We start from the raw sequence: 16,709 nt of genomic DNA, 5'->3' as shown, positions 1-16,709 counted from the left end.
AAACAAAACATACCACAGCAGGTACTGTTTTATTCGTCTGAGGGAAATTGTATAGATTGTCACTTTCAAGCTATGAAGCTTTGCTATCGTCTTTTGCCCAAAATATTTGTAAAGTCATGTGTGACAATGACAAAAGAAATGCCAAAAAATGATTTGACACTGGCTACCTTTATACTCAATATGCAAAGTATAAAGGTGATTTTACAGATCAAAATGAGCGATTGCAAACTTGGACTGCTTCATTCTTGTTAAAATCATGATACGTACATGACTTCATTTGGCTGACCTACTTTTGACTTCTTTTTTTTTTCCAGAAAGCCTGGAGAGTCTTCAGGAGGTGGTGCAGGAACGGTTGGCAGAATTACTGCGCGTCCTCAAGGCTGTCATTGGGAAACACCAGACCCTCAACTCTGTAGACATCCTAGGAGCAGCTGGCACGGTGATTGCCAAGGTCAAAGGTCAGCAATTACTCGCTTGCTTGGGTGCACACAGACTTGCAGGTAAAGACACACAGGAACCCAGATAATGCTCAGATATACTGGCATGAAATCTTACTGTTACATCACTGAGTCAGGATAAGGCTGTATGTCAGCATTGCAGACCCATGTAGGAAATACCCTTTGAGTTGGCTTGGAGATATGTTTTCTAAAAGGTCACAGTGCAAGAAGTTATTATTCCTCAAGCAACAGATCTATTTCCCCTGCCCTGATGAACAAAGCACGGGAAACTCACAAGTTCATCTGCTAGAAATGTGATCCACTGCAAGTGTATTTTCTTTCTTGACTTGCACACAAGAATTTATACAGTGGAGACGACATGACTGTAATTTTCATTCCATATTTCAGCGGCTGCAGAGGCCTCTTGGCAGACTGCTTGTTGATCAAGCACATCCATGTGTCTTCATTCTTTTTGCTGTGTTGAGAGCTGTCTGATCGTCTGACGCATCACCTACACTGTTTCAACATCTGAGCTGTGACTTACTGTCTATGAATGCTTCAGAATGCGTTTCTGCATTCTGTAGCCTGTTTACTGGTGCTTTGACAGTGTTTAGAATGCAACAAGGAAACAGCAGCTAAGATTTAATCAAAGGAAATATTTGCATTGTTGAGATTAATTCTGAACTTGAATCCTTTAACTTGAGTCACAGGATCGAAGAATGACACGATGACTACCGGCAACCAATTCACACTAACTTACACCTATAGTTTTCTCTCTTTTGTCTATATTTATGCAGCAGTTAAACACAAATTCTTCTTTGAAACCCTGTTAAACGCACATGGCATGTCAAATATCGGAAAATCTTTGCTTAAGTTGATACTGAATAAAGTACTTTTTGATATCACAATTAGGATGTACAAGTGGATGAAGCAGATTGGTCTTGGTGCTGTCCTTATTAAGTGAACTACGTATAGGCCACAGTAAATGCACTTTCTTAGTTAATGCAGTTGTAAAAATACAAGTTACACTTCTTCAGTCATCTCCTTTTGAAGTGTCTGACCTCATGTGGACTCTAGGAAAAATTTTAAATATATTAAAAGAAAGGACTTGTATCAGGTTAATGTTCAGTACCTAGAGTTGGCTGTTGGAATCAGTGTCTCAAACAAAAATTCAACCCCCCAAAAATTTGTGAGTATGAAGGCATTATTATTCATCAGAAAAGAATCTCACCAAGATGTTAATCTACTGGTATGATGAAACTGGACTAAGGTATGAATACACCACCCTACCTCTGATAGAATGATGGTGATACTGCGTATGACAGTGTACAGTGTCATCGTTCTTTTCTAGGAAGGTCTGCCATTTACTACCGCTAAATAAAACTGTTTTATACCTAGTTGATTCAGGAGTTTGCCTGTCCACAAGGGGGTGCCTTACATCAACTCACTGTCCCTAATGACCAGTAGGTAACACAATACTGACACTGAGAGTGGGCCAGTAGAGGACTGAAAGGGAGAAGGATGAATCTTTGAGCCATCAGAGATGAAAAGTCAAAGGCTTGGATGATAACAGGCCTTGTGTGCCTCACTGTCTTCAGAGTGTGTCGTTCCTTTTAGAAGCTTGGTCATTACACCTGGGGCATTTGGACAGCTGCCAAAATTTATTGGAAAAAACCTCCTCCCTACTTCTCTCTGTTCCTCTACAAACACATGGCTGTCTAACCAGTTTAAAATGTTGTCATATCCGTTCAAGGCATTCTTCTGTTATTGTTTTTCATTTTATATGCACTGTGTGCAAATGACAGGAACACCTCCAGCTTCACTTAAGCATACACATGATTTCTTTCTAGATGCAGACTGCTGTTGTTACATGCTGCTTCTTCTCTGTTTGTGTCAGAAAAAATATGATGATTTCACAGGTTTTCATTTGACTTTGAAGAGACCCTGACAAAGTTTCTATTCTAGTCACATTTTGAGAGGGTGAAGAAAATGTTAATTTGTCCCTCCCCTACTGAAAACTGTAGGGCACTGTTATAAAAGATTTTACTTCCTCATCCTTTTGAAATTCTTTCCTCACTTTGCGTCCCCATTTGTCTAGAGAATATGCTTGCGTCCCCATTTGTCTAGAGAATATGCTTGGAGCTGACAGTACGTGTCTTGTATGTGTGTGTCAGCAACATTTTTATGTCCTTAAGCAACCTATTGTAAATTTGTTGTCTTTTTTAGTTTCCCTTACTGATAAAGCTGTCACATTGAAAAAGTTGCTGCTGCCATGACACAGAAATTAAATTTAACAAAACGGAATGATACGCACGAAAGACATTTTTCATGGGCTAATTGTCTTAGTTGTGGCTCAACTGTGAGAAAGCAATGAGGCCTGTACTTGAAGGATGCAGTTTCCATATTTCAGTCACGACAAAGGGGGCCGAGCTCTGGAATCATTGTTATGAGACCCACAGGATGTCCTGAGGAAGAAATCAGTGCAGAGTTGTATGCTAGCATTCAGGGCCAGTGAGGTGCACGGCAGGGAAGCTCGCAGTGTGCCTCCTCTCTTTTGGTGTCGTCAAGAGTATCCCCTGAAAAGTGGGATTGCTGCCCCAACCTAGGATGCCATGACCTTTGTATACTTCTTCATGGGCTTGCAAGAATTTACCCATCGACCACTGACACGGATCAAATTTACTCTGATGAAGAGAAAATGGAAGCACAAAAAGTAGACAACAGTCTGGAAACTAAAACTGTTTAGAGGTTTTTACCCCACACTCTCCAACTTTCGGAAGTTTTCTGGTCCCAGTTACTAGACAATACCAAGAGGCAGAGAGAAAAGGTAAGTGTTGTCATGGTTATCTATAGTGTTACATGTGACAGAACTCAAGCTGTGTGAGTGTTTCCTGTTGCAAGGCAGACAGGAAGTACTCAGCTTAGTCGGATTTCACTGACTGTGGCTTTGGTTCCTCTGATTGCTTTCTGCAAATGTCTTCTTGCTGAGTAAAGTGGTTTCTGTGAAGGAAAGCTGTGTTTATGTGTTCACAAAGATTTGTCAAGCTTAGATGGCCTTCTAAAATCAGAGGATGTCCAGCTGTCAATAGATTCCAAAGCAAAGAATATTTTCCCTTTGTCATGCATGGTCAGTATACATGATGCCCCAGGTGATTCTAGCACATTTGAACAAAGTAGGGAAAATTTGGGATTGTTTCTGAATATTGCATTGAATATCCACCCTTGAAAATCTTTGAAGCTGTTCCAAGGCAGTATTTGAACTCGCTATGAACACATGAAGAATGCACATCTTTGACAACCTCTGCTCTGATGGTTGCAATTTTACAGCTGTTTTCTTAGCTGTTTTCTTCACTTTAACACTCTTGAACCCGTGTAACCGATTAGTGGGTGGACTTTTTGTTTGTTGTCAAGAATGTCAGCACTTACTTAAAACAGCATTAGCCCTTGTGTAGACAACAGCCAACTTCCTTGCAAAAGTCAGCCAGTAAACTGTGTTCGTTGTGGTTTATGATTGCAGAGGGAAAGCAATACACATTGCAGTTTGTTTTAAAAATGCTATTTAGTTTGCTTCATTTATATGTCATCCTTTTGATGTGTTTCCCATGTGTTTCTTCTATTGGTCGTGAAGACCTCATCATCCAACCACATGACTGAGTTTACAAAAGCTGCTGTGAAATTCTATTTTTTTTTATTCTAAAGTTCTTGTCTATTTTGTCATCTTAACAGGCATTAACTTCAAAGAAGTGAACCCAGAAAGCAGAAGCGCTATATTTGGCGAGATACACACGTCCATTGACACTTTGGCATTTACATTCGGCAATGTGTGAGTGAAATGCTTGTTTTTTCCTTTTCAACACCACTAGACTTTTATGATTTTACTGTGTTACAAACAAAAGAGTTCAGTTAATTTTAGACAGCAGACTGAAGCTTGTTACTCTTATTTAGCCTATCATTATCTTGTGTTCTCCTATGTCTGCATAGTAGGTTTGCTTTTTGGTTTTGAATCCATCCTTGTAAATACAATACTTAAGTGTCACTTTGTTACAGTTTTGACCATTTCAAGCTGTACTTTTGACATGTATTTTGTCATATGTATATGTATATATCTCTATATATGCTGCTCAGAGTTTCTGACTTCCTTATGGGAGATGTGGACAGCAGCTCAGGGTTGGGGATCACCCAGACCAGGAGAAGCAGGGTGAGATGCCATTTTTCTTTTCCCAGCTTTTAGGCCAGATATTTTTTTGTCAAGGCTTTATTTAGGAACATGACAGCTTTCAAAAGGGTGCACTTAAAGCAGCAATTTTACCACACCCCTGTTAAAAAAAGCTTCAAAGACTGTACTTAATTGGGGTGTTGAAAGCCCAGCTGCTTCTGATGTCTGACTTTGATTGGATCTTTGCTATTCCCTCCTTATAATCTGAAATGTCTCTTTCACAGTCTTTTGACAACCTCTTTGTGGATCCTGAGGAATATGTTTCAGGGAAAGATGATCTTGTGGGTAAGTGTTATTCATATCCTGTCATTTATCTCTGATGTTAATGTACGAGTAAAATACATTCACTCTGAAATGTAATAGCTGTTAATGGCTTTTTAAAACAAGTTTTTAATGGTTGCTTTTCCGCCCAGGTTAGAACTGGAATGTCAAGGTTGTGAGGTAGCTTAGTGACTTAGGCTTTGGACTCTTGAATGCCTGAGGTAGACCCGCCTTAAACCTCTACTTCCACCCCTGTTATTTCTGCTGCTTTTTTCATACTAGTTGCCTGTTTCCCCTCCTTGTCCACATATCTGACATTCCTTGCCTGGTGAAGAGTAGTTCCATCTGCCAATGGAAACACACAAGGTTTGTGTTGAATGAGATGGTGGGTGGCTAGGAGAGGTTGTACAGTAAAAAGAAAATATTGGCATTAGAAAGATACTGGGCACTTTTATATCCTCCTGCAATGAAAACTTCCCTGACGTCATTGTTTTTTAAGTTCACTTCCCACATGTCTGATGGAATAATAGAACTGAGATGCATCAGTCCAGCAAAGGGATCATTTGGTCATATTACCTGTTTGGTAATTGTGTCTCCTCTACTAACCTCACAGGCCAAGAGGTGTCCCTGTCACGGGAGGAAGAAGTTGACTTGACCCTGCTGAAGAATAACAGTGGGGTGGAGTCTGCTCTACTTTATGCCAAGGCCTGGTCCAAGTACATTAAAGACCTTCTGGCCTGGATGGAGAAACGGCTAGCCATGGGTGAGACATTGACATTAGTGACACCTCACTTGGTTGCAAACGGGACTACTGCATCAGGACATTTTACCTGATAGAATGGAAGATTGAGCCAGGGATGAAATAATGTTTTGTCTCTTGACTTCTGAATCATGATGTAGATTTTGTTTGTGGACAGCTCATTTTGTCTTGGCAGTATGTTCTTGACGAAAGTGATTCATTCCAGTCAGTGTTGAATGAGAGCTGGTTATTTTAATCTGAAGAAATATGTCACCAAAACGTAGAGAATGCTTTTACCTACATACAGTGCAGTGAAAAAGTAAATCCTATCAGAAATGCTCTACTTTTTGCATATTTCTCATGCTTGTCAATTCCAGATCATCAAATTAATGTTTATATTTACTGAAAAACAGACAGAGTTAACCTAAAAAACACAAAATGCATTTTTTAATGACGGTAAAAGATTAAAGATTTATCGAAAACTTGTATCATCCCTGTGAAAAAGTAATTGCCCCTCTGAACCTAATAACTGGTTGGACCACCCTTGGCTATAACAGCTGCAGTTAAATGTTTTGTTACAGCTTGTGATCAGTCTTTTAAATCATCTTGGTAGAGTTTTGGTCTGCTGTTCTCTGTAGAATAGTTTTAATTCAGTTACATTAGATGGTTTTCGAGCATGAGCTGCCGTTTTTCAGGTCTTTCCACAGCATCTCATTTGGACTGAAGTATGGACTTTGACTTGGCCACTCCAAATCCTTAATGTTGTTCTTTTAAGCCATTCAGAGATGGGCTTGATCGTGTGCTTTGAATCATTGTGATGTTGCATAAATCATTTGTACCTGACCTTTAGGTCATGAACTGATAGTGGATATTCTCCAGGAGGATTTTCTGTTAGAGGGTTGAATTCATGGCTCCATCAGTTATGACAAGTTGTCCAGGTCCTGTGGAAGCAAAGCAGCCCCAAACCATCACACCACCTCCACTGTGTTTCACTGTTAGTATCAGGTTCTTCTTATGGACACCAGATGTAAAGGACCCCATCTTACAAAAGTTACATCTTTGACTCATCAGTCCACAAGATGATATCCCAAAAGTCTTGAGGCTCATTCAGATATGGTTTTGTAAATGCTGGACGAACCTTTATGTTCTTTTTGGTCAGGAGTGGTTTGCGTCTTGCAACTCTACCACGAATGCCATTTGCTCCCAGTGTCTTCCTTATTGTGGAATCATGCAGATGGGTCTTAACTGAGGCAAGTGAAGCCTGAAAATCTTATGAGATTCATCTGAATTCTTGTATGAATTTCTGGATTAGATGTGGACTGTACAGTGGAGTAGTGGTTAGCACTTTCACCTTGCAGCAAGAAGATTCCTGGTTCACGTCCCGGCTTTCCCGGGATCTTTCTGCATGGAGTTTGCATCCTCTACCTGTGCATGCGTGGATTTTCTCCGGGCACTCCGGCTTCCTCCCACAGTCCAAAAATACGCTGAGCTTAATTGATTACTCTAAATTGTCCGTAGAGGTGAATGTGAGAGTGATGGTTTGTCTGTATATGTAGCCCTGTGACAGACTGGTGACCTGTCCAGGGTGTCCCCTGCCTTCACCCAAGCCAGCTGGGATAGGCTCCAGCACCCCCGCGACCCGAGTGAGGATAAAGCGGTGTATAGAGAATGGATGGATGGATGGATGGATTAGATATCGACGCGCTCTTGAAGAAATGTTGGTAGACCGGCCACTCTTGGAAAGGATAACCATTGTTCCATGTTTTCTCCATTTGTGGATAATGTCTGTCACTGTGGTTCTCTGGGGTTTATGAGCGATGACTTTGCAACCTTCCAGACTGACAAATGTCAATGACTTTGTTTTGCATCTGTTCTTGAATCTCTTTAGAACGTAGCATCATATGCTGCTTTTTGAGACCCTTTAGCTCACAGTGACAGACAGGTTCTGTTTAGTGATGTTAAGTTTCAACAAGCCTGTCAGCAATCATGTCTAAATGTGGATGGTGAAATTGAACCCAACTGCCAAATGAATTTGGTCATTTGGAAGATTGGTAATTATGGGGGCAATTACTTTTCAGACAGAACAAAAGAGACTGGACTGCATTTTTCCTTCAAAATATAAAATCATCTCAAAACTGCATGTTTTCTTGGTTTGTCTTTGTCTATATTAAAATTAAACTGATGATCTGTAACATTTACAAGTGACAAATATGCAAAAAATGAAATTTCTATATATATTTTCACAGCACTATCTAAGCTTTATTTGGAAAAATCCTAATTGCAGTCGAAAATGTGTCTTTTATTCAATGTGTCAATATATACATGATTATATGCATGCAATAATCATGTATCAACATAGCTGATTACATTAACAAGCAAATATTGCTGTAGAGGGCTACTGGAACGCCACAAAAATCCGTATTTAGTTTGAAGTTATTTTGCTGAAACAGTTTTTTTTTTTTTTTTTTTTTTTTAACTGTTACTTTCATTTATAGTGACTTAATTTCATTCCATCCAATATATAGCGCCCTCCATAATTATTGGCACCTCTGGTTAAGATGTGTTCTTTAGCTTCTAATAAATTCATTTTTTTTTTCTAAATAATATAGAACCACAAGGAAAAAAGAGGAAAATCCAACCTTTAATTAAAGTGCATTTATTCAGTGGGGAAAAAAATCACACATTAAGAAATAATTATTTTACATCACATCCTATGCGCCACAATTATTAGCACCCCTGATGTTAATACTTTGTACAACCCCCTTTTGCCAACAAAACAGCACCTAATCTTCTCCTATAATACATTTTTCTACAATTTCCAGTATGAGAGTATGCTTCTGCAATAAAAAAATAATTGATTTTAAAGCTTTCAACACATCTTAACCAGCCAATAATTATGGAGGGCACTGTAAATGGAATATAATATAATGTGTAATGTGATCAGTAAGTTCTCGTATCACCCGAAACTCATGAATGGGAAATCTTTGTTTGAGGCAGACATTGTGCTCTTATCCAAAATCATTGCTTCACACTGATTAGACATACAGTGGGTCCGGAAAGTATTCAGACCCCTTGAAATTTTTCACTCTCTGTGTCATTGCAGCCATTTCCCAAAATCAAAAAAGTTCATTTTATTTCTCATTAATGTACACTCAGCACCCCATCTTGACAGAAAAAACAGAAATGTAGAAATTTTTACAAATTTATTAAAAAGAAAAACTGAAATATCACGTGGTCATAAGTATTCAGACCCTGTGCTCAGTATTGAGTAGAAGCACCCTTTTCAGCTAGTACAGCCATGAGTCTTCTTGGGAATGACCCAACAAGTTTTTCACACCTGGATTTGGGGATCCTCTGCCATTCTTCCTTGCAGATGCTCTCTAGTTCTGTCAGGTTGGATGGTGAACGTTGGTGGACAGCCATTTTGAGGTCTCTCCAGAGATGCTCAATTGGGTTTAGGTCAGGGCTCTGGCTGGGCCAGAACAACGGTCACAGAGTTGTTCTGAAGCCACTCCTTTGTTATTTTAGCTGTGTGCTTAGGATCATTGTCCTGTTGAAAGGTGAACCTTCGGCCCAGTCTGAGGTCCTGAGCACTCTGGAAGAGGTTTTCCTCCAGGATATCTCTGTACTTGGCCGCATTCATCCTTCCTTCAATTGCAACCAGTCGTCCTGTCCCTGCAGCTGAAAAACACCCCCACAACATGATGCTCCCACCACCATGTTTCACTGTAGGGATTGTATTGGGCAGGTGATGAGCAGTGCCTGCTTTTCTCCACACATACCACTTAGAATTAACACCAAAAAGTTCAATCTTGGTCTCATCAGACCAGAGAATCTTATTTCTCATAGTCTGGTAGTCCTTCATGTGTTTTTTGGCAAACTCTATGTGGGCTTTCATGTGTCTTGCACTGAGGAGAGGCTTCCATCGGGCCACTCTGCCATAAAGCCCCGACTGGTGGAGGGCTGCAGTGATAGTTGACTTTGTGGAACTTTCTCCTATCTCCCGACTGCATCTCTGGAGCTCAGCCACAGTGATCTTTGGGTTCTTCTTTACCTCTCTCACCAAGGCTCTTCTCCCACCATTGCTCAGTTTGGCTGGATGGCCAGGTCTAGGAAGATCCTCCCAAACTTCTTCCCTTTGAGGATTATGGAGGCCACTGTGCTCCTTGAGTGCTGCAGAAATTCTTTTGTAACCTTAGCCAGATCTGTGCCTTCCCATAATTCTGTCTCTGAGCTCCTTGGGCAGTTCCTTCGACCTCATGATTCTCATTTGCTCTGACATGCACTGTGAGCTGTAAGGTCTTATATAGACAGGTGTGTGCCTTTCCTAATCAAGTCCAATCAGTTTAATTAAACACAGCTGGACTCCAATAAAGAAGCAGAACCATTTTGAGAAGGATCAGAAGAAATGGACTGCATGTGAGTTAAATATGAATGTCGCTGCAAAGAGTCTGAATACTTATGACCATGTGATATTTCAGTTTTTCTTTTTTAATAAATTTGTAAAAATTTCTACATTTCTGTTTTTTTCTGTCAAGTTGGGGTGCTGAGTGTACATTAATGAGAAATAAAATTTTATTTTTTGATTTTGGCAAATGGCTGCAATGACACAAAGAGTGAAAAATTTCAAGGGGTCTGAATACTTTCTGTACCCACTGTAAATAGTTCTTTATCCTTCTGTACAATTTCTTTTTCTTCCATTTCAGATATTGAGTATGCTAAAAGTTATGCCAAAATGGCAGAGTCTGCAAAGGCACTGGCCAGTCAACAGGTAATAACAGAAACCTCTTTTTTTTTTTTCCAAGTATCTGTCATTATTATGGAAATTTTACCAGAATTTACGGGGTATTGAGCGCACCTGAATATAAACCCCGCCTACTAAATTAAAAAATAAAATAAAATTGGTAGTGTCTACGGATACGGGTCCGTATCCGTAGCCCACAGGCTACGGGTACGGCACTTTCCATTTGCCAGACAGATACGGACCCGTACGCGAGTCTCGCGAGTCAAGAAGCTGCTAACCACTGCAAACTGTTGAAAGGTAAGCAAAGGTTAGGGTTAGTGTTAGGGTCAGGTTTAGGGTCCGTACCTGTCGTACCGATGCTACGGGTCCGTACAGCTAGCGTCTACCGGGAGTCACGTGACCAGATCTCGCGTATCTGATTGGCAAATGGCAAGTGCCGTATCCGTAGTCCACAGGCTACGGGTACGGGTCCGTACCTCTAGCAACAACCAATAAAATTTGGACATATGTAGGCCGCACCTGATTACAAGCCGCAGATGTCCACGTTGTAACATGCGATATATACACAGAAAGATCTTTTTGAACTTTTAATTAAATAAATGCTTTTTTCTGAACAGTGGCTGTAACACGGCAGTAACACGCATTGAGTCAGTTCATGCTGCCGACGCCAACATGTCACCATGAATTCATTGATGCCAAGCTTACGTGCAGCAGCTCTATTTGCTTCTTCGACAGGCAGATCGATTGCCTTTAACTTAAAAGCTGCATCTTATGCATTTCTTCGTGTGTTTTCTGTGATGAGTGTGTGCAAGAAGCACAAAGTGACTGATCTGAAAAATTTAGTGTGAATATGTTTGATTTAATTCCAACAGTTTCATTGTTGCATTGTGACCTGTTCAGTAATTTCATTCTGATGTGACGAGGTTAAGCGTACTGACCGTATGAAGCCTGCCCGTAAAAATCTATACATTGGCCACATTGTTTTATAAGCCGCAGGGATCAAAGCGTGAGAAAAAAAGTAGCAGCTTAGAGTCTGGAAAGTAAGGTACTTTATATCCTTAGAAAAGGTCATTTTTGTTGGGAAATTAACTGAACATGAATTCCCTCATGTCATTTGTTTAAGGACTACATGCCATTCAGTGACATCTACGTTTCCACATTCAAGAAGGACATTGAATACAACCAGCAGCTTATTCAAACTGCAGTTGCTCTTCAGGCCAATAAATTCATACAGGTAAGAGTAAAAAGAAGAAGTAGACTGTGGAATTGAAAACCTTTTGTTGCTTGGTCATTTCAACATGTCAGCCAACATATTAAAATACTGTTGTTCTTTGCCAAGATGTATGATTTGCAAGAGGTTAAACTACCATGATGAAGCCACAGTCAAATCAGTAATCTATTCCATTTACGGTATGTGAATTTGTACACGCCCAAGAACTTGTCAAAAAAATTTGGAGTCAGACAAAGTTCTGTGGTTTCTTTGAAGGCCTCAAGCCAAGTACCTGCTGATTGAGATACAGACACAAATGTAGTTAAGCCCTTGTTAGCTTCTTGTCTTTAATGTTAAGCTTTTTGAGGAATACACTCAAAAAGTCTCATTTGAAATACGTCGAGGTAATTGCTGACCTTTCATTTTTTTTCTCAGCCTCTTCTGGCTCGCAAGAATGAACTCGACAAGTTGAGGAAAGACATCAAGGAGCAGTGGCAAAGGGAGCAAAAGAAAATGGTATGTAAAAGGTTTAAATGTTACCTGTACCTTTTCAGTAGTTGAAACTAATCAATGTTTCATAGCAAATCTTATGATGTTGCCATCCAGCCAGGGGACTGGATGTGTAAAATATTACACATAATAAGCATATTCAGAATCATGATGTACAATCTGAAAAAAGCACAAAATAAATTAATTTGCATCTTTGGTGATATATAAGAATGAATCTTTATAAGATATGAGTTTTTTCTACCTAATTTGTTTAACTAAGGAATGTTTATTTGCAGATTAATAACAGTCACTTTTTCTCCATGATAGCTCTTGACAGACTTTACTGTGTAATCCTCAAATTTGTATCTGATTGTACTTAACGTAACTTTTGCACACATTACAGCTGAAGAAAAAATTATTAGCCCCTCCTAAGAATTTTTTTTTTTCCAGTTTCCCAAGTGCTGTTAAACAGATAAAGGATTTTTTAACACAGCTTTTCCAATCATCCTAGTTTTATTTTGGATGTTTACATAATTTTACTTTGCACACAGAAACAAAATTATTTCTCAAAAATCAAAAAGTACCAGGGTCAAAATTATTAGCCTCTCTGATGCTAATAATCAAGTTGTGTTTCCATTTCACTAGATAACAGCTTGCAGTAGTTTGTAACAAGTCTCTGACACATCTCCTGAGGAATCCCAGGACAATATTCTTTGGCAAATCTCTCAAGCTCCTCCAGATATAATGGTCTTCTGACATGGATCCTGGTCTTCAGTTGACTCCACAGATTTTAAAGAGATCCAAGTCAGGGCTTTGTATAGGCCAGTCAGTAACGTTCACTTTGAGCTTCTGGAGGTGGTTCTTCACCAGGAACAACATGTGTTTTGGATCGTTGTCATGTTGGAAGACAAAGCAACTTGGGAAAACTTTGAAAAAAACTTAAAATCTCATTGAGGGGCTAATAATTTTGTCTTTAACTATATGAAACACTTTAATCACATGCGCTATGAGGCTAATCTGTGTGGTGTTGGCAGCAAGAGACAGATACAACCTTGCGTAAGGCTCGAACACTGAAGGCCCAGCGGAGAGAGGAGTACCAGAAGGCTCAGTCATCCACAAACCGCTCCCAGGAGGAGCAATCTACTGCCGGGAACAAACAGCTGGAGAAGAAGAGGAGGCTAGAAGAGGAGGCTCTGCAGAAGGTGAGCAGCAGAAAAGCAAAACCAGGAAGATAATTTGTGTCACTGTTTGGTGACACCAGTTATTTGTTGTGAAGAATGAATTCCTGCACAATATAGTAGTGCTTTCACATCCTAATGCTTCCATTGTTATGGGAAGGCGGAGGAGGCCCAGGACCAGTACCAAAGCTGTATGGCTGACGCAGGCGTCAGAAGAATGGATCTGGCCAACGCTAAGAGCACCATCCTCAGTCAGATTCGAGAGATGGTCTTCCAGTGTGACCTCACCCTCAAAGCAGTGAGACTGTATTTAATTTCATTAGTCAGCTAACAAACCAATGAACACAGAGAGAAATATAAACCTATATATACCTATCTCTTAGGTATAATGTACAGTACAATTGTAAACAAATCTGTAGTTCCAGAAACAAAAATTGAAACAAACAAAAATTAGTTTTTGATTTGACTAAAAGAACATTTATTATACAAACTTACTCTGAATGGCACATTTTTAAAGTTTTTGAGTGATCGAAATGGTAACAGGATATAAATTGTTGATATTTTTCTTAAAGTCTTCCATAAGCCGTGTGAATGTTCAGGAAATGTTCAAAATGAAAACTGACCGGTGTTTGGGCCGTGATATTTGTGCTATGTTCTGTGCTTTTTGTGTTTGGCAAGTTTTGGACAAAAACATTTTCTCCTACATTTTACAAGATTTCAGCACGAAAGTTTAATGATGGGAGTGGTTAACCCCACTATGCCTAGTGGACTGAGTTGTGAAATCAGATTTCAGAAAAATTCCAAGTATTAAAAGTTTGATATCACTACTTGATCAGATTCTCATCCTTATGAATACAGACAATGTTTGAATGTTCTTCTTATTGATTCTGAAATATTGAATCAGGAGTACATGCAAGAATATTTGCTATTTATTTTTTAAATGTATTTGCAATCACTAGAATACTCATTTGCTGACTCAGCCATTCAGTTTTATTAAAAAAATCTGTTTGTATTTTTTTTTAGGTGTCTGTGAACTGGTTTCAGATGCAGCAGGCGCAGACTGTGTCATTACCTGCCCACTACCAAACCCTGAGTGAGAGTGCCAAGTTGTATTACCCAGGCGAATGCTTTGCTGAGTTTGTCCGTAGCCTGCCCAAAAATCTGCCTAAAGAGTACCTTCAGTCAGACTCCATCTCTTCTGACAATACAAGGTATCAGAGACTATGAATGCACACTCACCTTCTGGAAACTCTTCCTGAATATTCAGTCAACCAGAAAGGATACTTAGTGGCTTTAAAATGACCATGCGAAACATGAAACTAGCCTGTTCAGAGTTAAGGCTGCTCAGGTTTTGATTATTGGTTCATAGTTTAAAATTAGTCATCACAAGGTAGACTGTTGAACAAGCTGTCATAATCTGACTCTTAGTGTTAACTGAAACATGCCTGATACAAAAACTTGTCTTTTTGCTGTTGCAGTAGTAGTTATTGGGGGATTTTGGGAATATACTTCAGCTGTAAGAGTACAGTGTTTTAAAATATCTTTTTAGTTGTTCCCACCCTTTCCGAAGTTGCACACTTCTTCTTTCAGCAAGGGACTCAACAGTGAGTCAGAGTGGGAGGAAGAGAGAGAGAGGGAAAATCTAGAGGAGACCGAACGTGTGTTGAATTCTTTGCCCTTCCTCAGGAAATCTCTGTGGTGCAGGCTGAATGCAACGGGAATGATTGCAAGTGTGAGAGTTGTGCTCTGGTTTGGAGTTTTTCAAAACACTGTACTTAAGTTGTCATAGCTGTGCCACAATCAGCTTCTCACACACACACTCATTATCACTAAGAAAATAAGCAATTCTTCATAACTTCAGTTTTATCGTTATATCTTAATAGTAAGATAAGTGACATTGTAACACTAATAGTTCCAGTAAAGAGGAAATTCATGCTGAATAATGTCTTTGTGGCTAGAATGTAAATTTAGTACTTATTCCAAGTTTGCACCTCATTATTGTGGAGTCACAGACATTTTTAACATCACAGTCCATGTTTTAGCAGTCTACTGCAGAGACTGATTTCAGTTTCTGTTCCTGTTCTTGGTCTTCTTTTTCAGTCTTGACTACAGAGCAACTGACTTCTGAAAAAGCTGTGATGATTAATCAAAACAAATCAATGGAACCAGGAGTGTATGTCCTCAGTGAGAGGTCTTTAATGAACATAAAGCATAGTGGCTTTTTTTTTAAACATGAAATAATGGATCTTGCTACATATTACAGAGACCTTAGAGACACAAACTGCAAAATACCTATAGTAGAGGGAAATATCATAATAATACCATTGTCATTATTTTCATGAGACTGCTTGTGCTCTTTCTGCCACATGTTTACCAGAAATTGAAAACCAAAAACTAAAATTCTTGGTAAAGTAATGGTTGAGTGACTGGTGTTGATCAACAGTCCTGAAAAACCCCAACAGACACACGCTCTGCAGTATAGTGATGCCAAGCTATGGAGCATTATAAATCTGTCTTCCAGCTAAATTTATGCAAAACTGTGAATGTTGACTTCATTTTTCTAGGTTTGTGTTCAATAAAAGGTCAGTGGGCAGCACTCATTCCTCACATGGCAACCTGTCGCAGGCATCAATCACCTCCTGTGATGTGTTAAGTGGAGATGAAGTGGACAGTCAACCACATCGACCTGCAAAGATTAGTGAGCGAAGGTCCATCAGCAGCACAGACATACAAGGTACATAATCCAACTCACATATCAGTGTCAGGATGTACGATTTTATTTAAAAAAAAAAGCCCAGAATGACTGGTAACGGCTCACAGCAGTCTGTGGGTTCAGGAAGCCTCCAAACATACCTGTGTTTTTGTATGAGCCACTTAGGGACTTAACCTGTGTTCTGAGTCATGGAAATGTATTCAGGACGAAAGTCAGAACAGTTGAAGTTGTGTAATGGTTACTCATCACAAGGCTGGAATATCTATGTGGATGCTTGTTTCTATAAATAACTGAAACTGAAGCTAACAATATCACTAAACAAACAGACACCATTTAGCTGCATTACTCTGCTGTTATTCAGTCTTTGTGTGACCAGTGGTCTGTATGTGATTTTTGCAGCACTGAGAAGCCAAGCTCCACTGAGATCCTGGGCCTCCAGTAGTCAGGGGAGCCAGGGTGGGATGTGTAGTGACTCGGAGAGTGCTGGAGGCAGCAGTGAGTCAAGGTCTATGGACTCCCCTACAGCCAGTCCAGGTAAGAGGATTTTACATGAAACTCTTTTGTAAATTTAGAAAAGTTCTTGATGGTATTTACACATAAAAATGATGAAGACATGAGGCAGGGAACTGAAACATTTGTGCAGATGAGATCAATAATTTTGGAAAAGATATTTAAATGAGAAGAACAGAAGAGAGGCAAAGTTAAAGTTGCACAACTCTGAT

At 39.6% G+C, this 16,709-nt stretch overlaps 1 protein-coding gene across 1 annotated transcript in view; it reads left to right on the top strand.

Moving 5' to 3' along the window:
- The window catches only part of LOC110963553 (rho GTPase-activating protein 29-like), a 44,113-nt gene that overhangs the window by 21,741 nt on the left and 5,663 nt on the right, over nt 1-16,709 (top strand). The window contains 13 exon segments of the mRNA XM_051953476.1: nt 315-458; nt 4,164-4,260; nt 4,563-4,635; nt 4,878-4,938; nt 5,528-5,677; nt 10,360-10,424; nt 11,521-11,631; nt 12,043-12,123; nt 13,131-13,298; nt 13,435-13,572; nt 14,298-14,485; nt 15,839-16,008; nt 16,387-16,521. Of these exon segments, the coding sequence (XP_051809436.1) occupies nt 315-458; nt 4,164-4,260; nt 4,563-4,635; nt 4,878-4,938; nt 5,528-5,677; nt 10,360-10,424; nt 11,521-11,631; nt 12,043-12,123; nt 13,131-13,298; nt 13,435-13,572; nt 14,298-14,485; nt 15,839-16,008; nt 16,387-16,521 (1,581 nt within the window).

Source organism: Acanthochromis polyacanthus, chromosome 9, assembly GCF_021347895.1.
Source record: "Acanthochromis polyacanthus isolate Apoly-LR-REF ecotype Palm Island chromosome 9, KAUST_Apoly_ChrSc, whole genome shotgun sequence".
NCBI classification, from domain to species: Eukaryota; Metazoa; Chordata; class Actinopteri; family Pomacentridae; genus Acanthochromis; species Acanthochromis polyacanthus.
The sequence above is the reverse complement of the archived record's forward strand: the minus strand, read 5'-3'. Positions and strand labels throughout refer to the sequence as shown.